The sequence below is a fragment of the Sarcophilus harrisii genome, chromosome 2, assembly GCF_902635505.1.
Source record: "Sarcophilus harrisii chromosome 2, mSarHar1.11, whole genome shotgun sequence".
Classification (NCBI taxonomy): domain Eukaryota; kingdom Metazoa; phylum Chordata; class Mammalia; order Dasyuromorphia; family Dasyuridae; genus Sarcophilus; species Sarcophilus harrisii.
Genome location: NC_045427.1, coordinates 44,890,291 through 44,900,521, shown reverse-complemented (window position 1 = coordinate 44,900,521; position 10,231 = coordinate 44,890,291). Strand labels below are relative to the sequence as shown.

The 10,231-nt window shown below is 40.4% G+C and overlaps 1 protein-coding gene across 5 annotated transcripts in view; it reads left to right on the top strand.

The window, feature by feature from the left end:
- The first annotated feature begins 2,885 nt into the window (after positions 1 to 2,885).
- Positions 2,886 to 10,231, top strand: part of GAS8 (growth arrest specific 8) — a 29,405-nt gene continuing 22,059 nt past the window's right edge. For 3 of the 5 annotated variants that reach the window (XR_004231617.1, XR_004231616.1, XM_031950096.1), the window contains exons 1-2: positions 2,886 to 3,273; positions 4,889 to 5,008. Coding sequence is in view for 3 of the 5 variants with exons in the window: in XM_031950096.1 (XP_031805956.1) it covers positions 3,271 to 3,273; positions 4,889 to 5,008 (123 nt within the window). In the remaining 2 variants the exon portion in view is untranslated. Of the gene's footprint in view, positions 3,274 to 4,888; positions 5,009 to 6,571; positions 6,688 to 10,231 lie in introns of those variants that run through there. The other 2 variants (XM_031950098.1, XM_031950097.1) reach the window with 2 other exon arrangements.

Here is a 10,231-nt window from a genome sequence, read left to right as displayed (position 1 = left end):
ACCTGTATGTGCACGAATGTTTGTGGCAGCCCTTTTTGTAGTGGCTAGAAACTGGAAACTGAATGGATGTCCATCAGTTGGAGAATGGCTGAATAAATTGTGGTATATGAAAATTATGGAATATTACTGTTCTGTAAGAAATGACCAACAGGATGATTTCAGAAAGGCCTGGAGAGACTTACACGAACTGATGCTGAGTGAAATGAGCAGGACCAGGAGATCATTATATACTTCAACAACAATACTATATGATGACCAGCTCTGATGGACCAGGCCATCCTCAGCAACGAGATCAACCAAATCATTTCCAATGGAGCAGTAATGAACTGAACCAGCTACGCCCAGAAAAAGAACTCTGGGAGATGACTAAAAACCATTACATTGAATTCCCAATCCCTATATTTATGCACACATGCATTTTTGATTTCCTTCACAAGCTAATTGTACAATAATTCAGAGGCTGATTCTTTTTGTACAGCAAAATAATGTTTTGGTCATGTATACTTATTGTGTATCTAAGTTATATTTTAATATATTTAACATCTACTGGTCATCCTGCCATCTAGGGGAGGGGGTGGGGGGGTAAGAGGTGAAAAATTGGAACAAGAGGTTTGGCAATTGTTAATCCTGTAAAGTTACCCATGTATATATCCTGTAAATAAAAGGCTATTAAATAAAAAAAAAAAAATTTTATCAGTGTTGGTACTCCTTCCAGTAGCTCAGACTCCAGTCTCCCTCTAGTTCAATAGACAGGTATTCTAAAGTTTCTGTGCCCCCCAAATTCATCATTCTACAACAGAGATGAATATTTAGCTAGTTTGGTCCTTGGACAATAGATTCAGTCAACCGAAGTACAGTAATCAAAGCTTTTCTAGGCTGACAAGACTTGCCAGAATTTACCCTTCAAGGATCCAGGGATCACTTCATTATGATAAGGTATGGCAAGAGGCAGTTAGTTGATACTGTGGATAAAACAATGGACCTAGACTCAGGAAGAGATGAATTCAAATCTCCCCTTATACATTTATGAGCTATATGACCCTGGGCAAGTCATATAATCACCGACTGCCTCAGTTTCTTCATCTGTAAACTGGGAATGATAATAGTACCTACCATCCAGGGTTATTGTGAGGACAAAACTAAATATTTGCAAAGCACTTTGTATACCTTAAATGCTACCTATTATTCTTATTCCCCCCCCCCCTTTGAGGCAATTGGGGTTAAGTGACTTGCCCAAGGTCACACAGCTAGGAAGTGTTAAGTGTCTTGAGGTCAGATTTGAAGCAAAGAAAAAAGTCAGGTCCTCCTGACTTCAGGGCTGGTGTCATTCATTCATTCATTCATTCATTCTACATGAGTGTGTTAAGTTATCAAGAGATTTATCTTTATCTTTTTATCTTTCATTAAGGCAAAAAGGGAGGGGTGGTGCAGATGGAAGATATTCCAGGTTCAAGGAACTCTCATATGTTGGCATCAGCCTTGACTTCTCTGCGTTGACTTCCTCACACAGTTCTTCCTGATCTGATCTATACCAATGGTTCTCAAATTTTTATTCTTGGTAATTTTTACACTATTAAAAATCACTGAGAGGGGCAACTAGATGTCATAGTGGATAGGACTGGCCCTGAAGTTAGGAGGACCTGAGTTCACATCTGACTGTGTGATCCTGGGCAATTCACTTAATCTCAATCGCCTCAGGAAAAAAAAATTAAGGAGCTGTCCAATGAGTTTTTGTTTATATGAGTTATATTTATAGATTTTTACCATATACAAATAAAAGCTAAATTTGAATTTGTAGATCTTCTGAAAGGGAGACTCTTGGGATCTATACCACTCTGGCTATCCTGCTTTTCCCATCTCCAATGCCTTTCCAATTCTTTTACTAGATGTAAGTGAAGCAGAAGAGATGTGGACACAAAACCCAATATGGCAGAGGGACCCAGTAGTTTTCTTCTGTGTCAGAAACTAAGCCAGTCAGAGGTCATCTAAAGAATGGATGGAATATCTGGCCTGAGGGATTGAGAGACAAAATAACCGGTTTGTGTGCTTTTATTTCATTCATGATGTTTCTTAGTGAGTTGTTGTTGTTTTTTTAAATCTTTGTAGCCTATTCTTAGCATGTAAGTAGGTATGTAATAAATGTGTCCTTATTTGAATGGAATTGAAAGAGGAAGATTTGTTATTTGTGTGGATTTCTGGACACTGATGTGTAATCATCCCAGTTCTATCCTAAATAAAATTTCCTGATCTCTACAAATGTGGCTAATGTTTCTTTAACATTCTGAACCAGAATCCAATAAGAAAAGCAGAGAGGTCCCTGTGGGATCTCCATCTGCATCCAAGGGGAACCTCAGAGCTAGGCTTGCCTAAACTCCTTGATATATTAATCTCTATAATCCACATTGATATTAACAAAATAAACCTCTCCAACTGTTCTATGATAACATTAATTCAGAACTCGAACTTTCCTGAAGCTGAAGAGTCAGTTATCATAGGATGAGCAGGGGGGTTATTTTTCATTGTCCTTATCATTTAAATAGGGACTACAAAGGCAGATTTTTTGAAACAAAAGGCCAATTCTTTGTACATCAGTCTCAAAGCACCTAACACATTGTGGATGCTAAGTCAATGTTAAATAATAATAATAATTAGCTCCCTGAGATTTCCAGCTGCACCATCTCTCTTGCCCACCAATCCTCCAGAGAGAGAGAGCTACTCCCTTTATCATGCCAAGTAGACCCTGGCATCCAGAATTTGGCACAGTGACAGCCCCTTGTTTAGGTTTCTGACTGCATAAGACATAGTGACACGATCAGACATCACAAAGACCAAGTTGCCCCTTATAAATGAATCACTACTGCTTAAAAGGGGACCCATCAGGGTGTAACTACATGAATAAAGCCAGTTTGACTGATACAACCTTTCCAACTAACTCCTCCTCTTTTTTCTCCTCTACCTCCTCCTCCCCCCTTTTCTCCTCCTCCTCCTCTTCCCCAAAGCTAAGCTTTCAAATCAATGTTTAGAAGGGAAAACAGAAGACCGATTTTTAGATCCATCACATTCACTTACCAAAGGCCCAGCTTTAGTTTGGCAACTCTGCCCTTAAAAAAGCATTTCTCTGAGCATACACCGGAGGACTACCAGCCCCAACTTTCAGGTGGTGAAGTATTTTGTCCAAAGTGCTTCCTTTATGACTCAGTAGAAGGGTCAACCAAATCAGAAGATCTCCTTCCAAGCCATGATTGAAGAGCACACCAAAGAAGATCACAAATGGTGTGTACACACACTTGCCTATTTTTCATGGGAGTGATTTGGTTTGTGATGAGATCCAGGTAGCTGGCACATTGCATTTCTCTGTGATAGTACAATGTGTTGTTGCTCCTGGAGCCCTAAAGAACTTGGTTCACATTCTGTCTCTGACACTTCCTAGCTGTGTAACCATGGGCAAATCACTTAAGTTACAGATAGTTATTTGGGTGGAAGGAGTTCCCACCACTGATAAAATCATAGATCTGGTATGTCAGTTAATCAATTCTAACAAGCATTTATTAAGCACCTGCTATGTTCCAGGCACGGTGCTACGTATTGGGAATATAAAGGCAAAAGACATTCTGTGCTTTCAGAGTTTATAATATAATATGCAAGCAAACATATACAGACAAGCTATATAAAAGATAAATTGCAGGATAAATTGGAGATAATCATAAGAAGAAATCCATTCTAATTTAAGGGAGGATCAGGAAAGGCTTATTGTAGAAAGGATTATCGGTATTGAAGGAAGTCAGAGAAGCCAGGAGCTGGAGGGGAGGAGGGGAGAATTCCATGCATGAAGGACAGCCAGTGAAAAAAATTCATCGAATTGGGAAATGGAACATCTTGTTTAAGGAACAGCAAGAAGGCCAGTGCCTCTAGATCACAGAGGATATGGGGGATGTGGTATTAATGTATAAGAAGTCTGGAAAGGTGGGAGGAAGACAGGTTATAAAGGATTTTCAATACCATCAGAGGTTTTTATATTTGATCCTGGAGGTTTATAGGGAGCCACTAGAGTTTATGGAAAATATTTCTGCTCTCAAGAAGTTTTCAGTTTAACAGGGGAGACAAGATGTTAACCATATATATGTACAAACAAATTGTAAACAGGATAAATTGTAGAGTTGATAGTCAAAGAGAAGGCCCTAACATTAAAGGAGAGCCAGAAAGCCTTGCTTTAGAAGGTGGCATTTTAACTGGGTCTTGAGAAATCCAAGATAAAGATGAAGAGGACAGAAAATGATTTAGGGTTGAGGGGTAGTTTAGAAAAATATCCAGTATTGAGAATGGAGGGTATGTTCCATCTATCACCCAGGGATGCCATAGGGATTTGATAGGAGCTTTGCAAATTTAGTTCTGGTAAATAAGAGGTCAGAATTAAGATGTTTATGCAGCAAAGTGTCACATGCCAATGCCATGGTTGGTGCACTGTAATGGAAAAAGAAGAAACACCCCCCCACTCCCCCCCACCCCCACTGAGAGCAGCTTATTCTGCCTTACCCAAGTGAGCTACCAGAACAGTTTGGGTCAACGTGATATCACTTTGCTGACGTCTCCAGTTCAGTGACATTTACCTTCTGAGCCATCCCTGCTGGGCTGTCCTTTTGACAGTTGGTAGAATGAGGGTAACTTTAGGCCTGATACCAGGAAAAGAAAATTTCTGATTTAAAATCTAGGCCAGACACCCGAAGCAAGGAAAGAGAATTTCTGATTCCAAGTATCAGGGGAGACTAATTAGAGATGATGAGGATATGCTGGGTTTTTTTTTAAGAGGCCCATATAGACCCCCTTACTTAGATGTTACAGAAGGTCTTCTGGCTCTTTCCATCATCTCTCTGATTTAATTCTGTGACAGCCACAGGCACGAATCTTCAAAGAACGAGCAGGGTTATATATCATCTCATTTTGTTCTGGAGGAAAAGAAAGCAGATCCTTGTGTCAGCCTTCAAGTTATATAACAGGCAACTATCTGCAGGTGAGCAGAGCCAAGACTTTAGATCTAATTTGAGGAACTATCTCTGGCCTGTCATCATTTATAATGTGACCGGGGCTAACCAACCTCAGGGGAATGGTGCAAACTAGTCCACAAAATGCTAGGGTCCTCAAGGGCAATTACCCCTCTAGACTCACACAGAGACATTTTATATATATATAGGAAATTTTGGAGCAGAAAGATTATTATTAGATCTAGAGAGTCAGAAGACCTGGATTTGAGTCTTGGCTTTGTCACTTTTTAGCTCTATGATGTTGGGCAAAATACTTAAGCTTTTTGAGTCTCAGTTTCCCCCACTGTAAAATAGGAAAGGAAACTTGAGATAGTGGCAAGAGTATTACCAGGTTGTGTTTTGCTTGTGTTTCTGGGGGGAGTCAATTAATTCACAAGCATTGAATTAATTATATATTAAACACTGACAGCACCTGGGCATGCAAATATAAAGAATGCAAATGCTCCCGATTCCTAAGGAGTTTAGATTAAGATCACTTCTTGACCTGATTTTTGTTTTCTTTTTAAATCTACAAAATGACCTGGTTGGACTAAATGCAGTCCAAGGTCCCTTCCAACTCTAAGAACAATGATCCTTGCTCCTTCTGGGCTTACATCTTGTTGGACCATGTATCTCACATGGCTGTTTTGAAGTTCAAAGGAAATCATAGAAAAGACTTTGTAAACCAGAAAGTGCACTGGAGCAGACATTCACACAGTGGCATTCATTTTACGCATGCAGAGCCAGCCCTGATGCTTACATATGCAGCAACTCATAAATCATATACAGCCCTGGCGAGGCTTGGACCGAGGTTTGGCAAGGGGGTCAAAATAAAGACCCAAATCTCGGGGTCTTTAAGCCTCTCGGACCCCTTGCAAAGCAGGGACATCCTTAGCACGACATGCAAACGAATCAGTTTGGAGAGCTGCTGATTAGAACCCGGATTTTGCCTCTTCATTAATCTGGGGCACCTGGAGCCAAATGACTTTGCTCTCTGTAAGATGAGGATCCTGGCAGTGACTAACGGACCTTCCAGCTTTAAAGCTAGGATTCTGTATCAAACCAGTTCGTGTATGAAAATCGTTTTTGTTGTGCATGTCCGGGTGCCCCCCAAACCTTAGCAATTTACTGAGTTTGGGGACACCCGGAATATGGAGTCATTTCCAAGCTATTACACGGGCGTTTCTTTGTGTGTGTATCATGGGGACCCCTGAAGTAGATCACATCAACGCACACATTCGGGGACAAAAGGAGTCCTAAGGCGGCGCCCCCCTGAGATCCATCTTCAGCTCCCGCTCCCACCCCCGAGAGCGCTGGCGAGCAGCCCGGACCCCTCGGAGGGGGCGCACGGGTCTAGCCTGGGGCTGCGGGAGCGCATCTTCCTCGCGCCCCGGGGACCCCGGGCCGCCAGGCCACGCCCAGTCCCAGGCCTCCGTTGCTAGGGACTCGGTCTCCGGCGTTGCCAGGGTCGCCGCCTCCTGGGACCGCTGGGGCTAGGGAGAGAGGGGAGGGAGGCACGGGCGCGATCTCGCGAGTTCCGGCGAGAGCGTAGGACGACTTCGGCGGCGGTTGCTAGGAGACGGGATTCATTTTCCAGGCGGGGAGCGGAGGACCCGGGGTGGAGTTTGCGCGTGTGTGACCGCGGGGGGGCCGATTCGGGAGCAAGATGGTAAGGATGGGGTCGGGGGCGGGGGGGCCGGGGAGAAGAGGAGAGCGGGGCGCCTTTCCCTCTCCGCCCGAAGAGGGGCAGGCCCAGAGCCAGCCGGGAGGCGCAGGCGAGGCTGGAACCGAGGCCTTCTCCCTCCCTGTGCCCCAGCCAGGAAGCCATAATTAAAGTCTAGCCTCCCCCCTCCCCCCTCCGGATAGCGCTTTGTTTACTCGGATACCCTGGGGGGAGGGGCCGTTAGCGTTCCCCACGTGTCACAGGTGAGGAAACCGGGTCCCCGAGGCAGGTGTCTGGCGCCCTGGCCGTGTATTGCATCTGTACCATATAAATATGCTCACAGCGACTCTGCCCTTGGGCGCCCACACGTGCACATACATAGCTAGATATGCCCCTGTGCAAAGTGACTTATACGCTCTCGTGTACACCCGTGTAAACAAAAACATTCTCCTGAGAACTGACATAGGACATGCATAGGTGCATATTTACACTCACCGGACATACTATATATACATACATATGCGCATGATATACCTGCATCTATATAACAGATGATATGTGGTATATTGTGTATACGTGTCCATGTATATGTATGCACATATGTGTACACTATCTCTCTCTATATATCTATATATAGGTGTATCTCTATCTATATGCATCTCTGTAGATATATCAATCTATATATCTGATCTCTAGATACTAGAGAGATGATACAGATAGATATTGAGATGGATATAGCTTCAGATAGACATACTAAGATAACAGGAATCTAAATGTAGATATATCTAGTTAAAGATGTAAATATTTAGCTGTAGATACACATAAGTACATGGCATTTAGATAGATATAGATGGATGGATAGATAGAAGAAAAAGATATACTTATAGATATCTATTGAGATATGTGGATATATAGCTATAGAAATACATACGAGTATATGATATGACATCTAGATAGAAACAGAGCAGTATTTCTAGATAACTATATAACATAGCCATAGATATATACTGTATATAATATGAAATCTTAAATATAGAGATAGATAGAAATAGAGATAGACATATCTTACTATATATAGCTACAGCTATACATATTTATATAAAATTATATCTAGAGAGAAATAGCTGATATTTAGAGACAAATAGAGAAATAGAAATATCCCTATCTAGATAAATATAGTCATAGATATACACATATGTGTATGACATTTAGATAGACATAGATATAGCAGAGCTCTATAACTAGATATCTATATAATTGAATACACATATAGATAATATGACATTTAGATAGAACTAGACATATATCTGTTTAGATATAAAAGCATATAACATGATACCTAAATAGTTATAGTTATAACTAGATAAAGATAGACACATTTTATTATATATAGCTTTGCCTGCCAGGAATCAGAGGGCATCATCCTCTCTGTCAGAAGCATCACTTCTGGGGCAAGGGACATTCTGGGCTTGATTGGGTTCTTAGGCATTCTCAAATGAATGACAGACTCCAGCAGAATCCCCAAGTCAGGAGCATCTCAGACTGAGGTTCAGAGGTTCGGGGTGTCCAGGGCCTGCTACCACCTTTTTAAAAAACAAGTATTGTAGAAATTTTCCTGAATTTGTCATGGGACTCAGAATCAAAAACATTTTTCCTATCCTGGCTTTACCTCTTATCTATCTCAGGGACCCAGGGTCAGATAAGGTAATTCCCTTCAGCCTTCATTTTCTGTGACTCTTTGGTACCCTAAGTGGAACAGACACAATGAGGAATTCAAAGGAGGGGGATAATAATTGAGATGAAGGGAGCCTCTTTGGTGTTTAAGAGATATATGACTATAAGATATATGAGAGACTATAAGCACCTTCAAAGGAAGCAGGTTTGAATTCAATGAAAGCAAGTTAAAAAAAAAAAAAAAGCAGAGAGATCCCATTCTTCTCTTATTAAAATCACTGATAAACTCTGGTTTTCCTGACATTATGCTTTGGGTGATGATCTACCAGTTCTAGAGATCTATGTTATTTCCTTCAGATTCAACAGGTGACTTCAACATAAGACTTTTATATAGTTACTATGTATCTCTAAAATTCATGGCACTTGTGGGAGCCCAGGGATTTGGAGACATAAAATTTAGATACAGAGTTTGCAACCTAATAGGAGAATAAGCCACATTCTTTCATAGATAACCTTGTATCAAAATGTTGCAAAATAAATTACTTTCTAAGTTCTAAACTTCAGAGTAGTATCTTTGAATCTCTTTTAATATTATTTGCTCTCCCATTCTTTTCTTTGGAGAAGTAGAGTGATCCTAGATACAGAATATTGCATTTACTTTGTCATTTGCATTATATTGTTAGATGAGCCTGTTAGATTATTTGGTTTTGCTAAAGTGTATATATGTGTGTACTGTGTATGATTTAAATATTTGTTACAAAGGAAGTTTCACTGGGTAGGGGTATTCAGAAATGAAAGTGATAGTAAAATAAAGACATCGATAAAATTTGAAAAATAATATCTCAAAGATGAATAAAGAAGTGAGGCTTTTAAATTTCCTTTAGTTTGTATCATTTTAATGTTGCCTTTTCCTTGACCTATTAAAATTCCTCTTGCAGTTCTCCTCCCTTGGTAACCAAGCTTTCTATGCTCATTAACTCTTCCCAGTAGTGATTAATCAAAGTGGATTAATTGCCAGGTCCGTAAGCAAAACTTTGCACTGATCTCAGATAGACATTTGCCATCCATCATGGCCCCGGTCTAGAGTCATTCTCCTTTCATTGGTTCTCACGCTTGGCTGTTATATTTATAACAATAAGATCATTGTCTTCCTGTCTAAAAGCAGACCTCAAATATTTGCTCATGATTTCCTTATTAAAATCATAATTCATTTCTGCTTTATGTGCTTCTGAAATTAACAATGATCACTTAATCTTCAAATCAATCCATCTAATTTTCCTCAAACCTCTTTTTTCTCCAAAAAATTCTTAGTCTTTGTTATTCTGAATTTAAAACACTGACAAATATAAACACTCACATAAACTTAGAATGAATGACAAGACAGTTTAGAACTTAAAATGCAACAAAAAAAATTTTTTTAATTGTAACAAATAAACATAGACAAGCAAAACAACAGTCCTGACTTTTGGCCAGGCCCCAGATGTTCCATTCTGTACTTCACTAAGTCCATCACTTTTCTTTTGGGAGGCAGGTAGCATCACTGGTCTACTGGAGATCACTGGTCTACTGGAGTTATAGTTGGTAATGCTGTGTTCATCAAAATTTGGAAGTCTCTCAGAATTTTTGTCTTTTGTAGTTATTGTATACATTGTTTTTCTGGTTCTACTTACTTCGATCTCTGTCATACAGGATTTCCCAGGTTTCTCTGAAATTGTCCCTTTCATCATTTCTGATGGCACAATAATATATTCTCTTACATCCATGTGACATTAATTTGATTCATGTCCCTACTGATGGGCACCCCTTCCAGTGGGTAATATGTTTCATCATGAACACCTTGGAACTGTAGTTTGGTCATTGAGTTAATCAGAGTTCC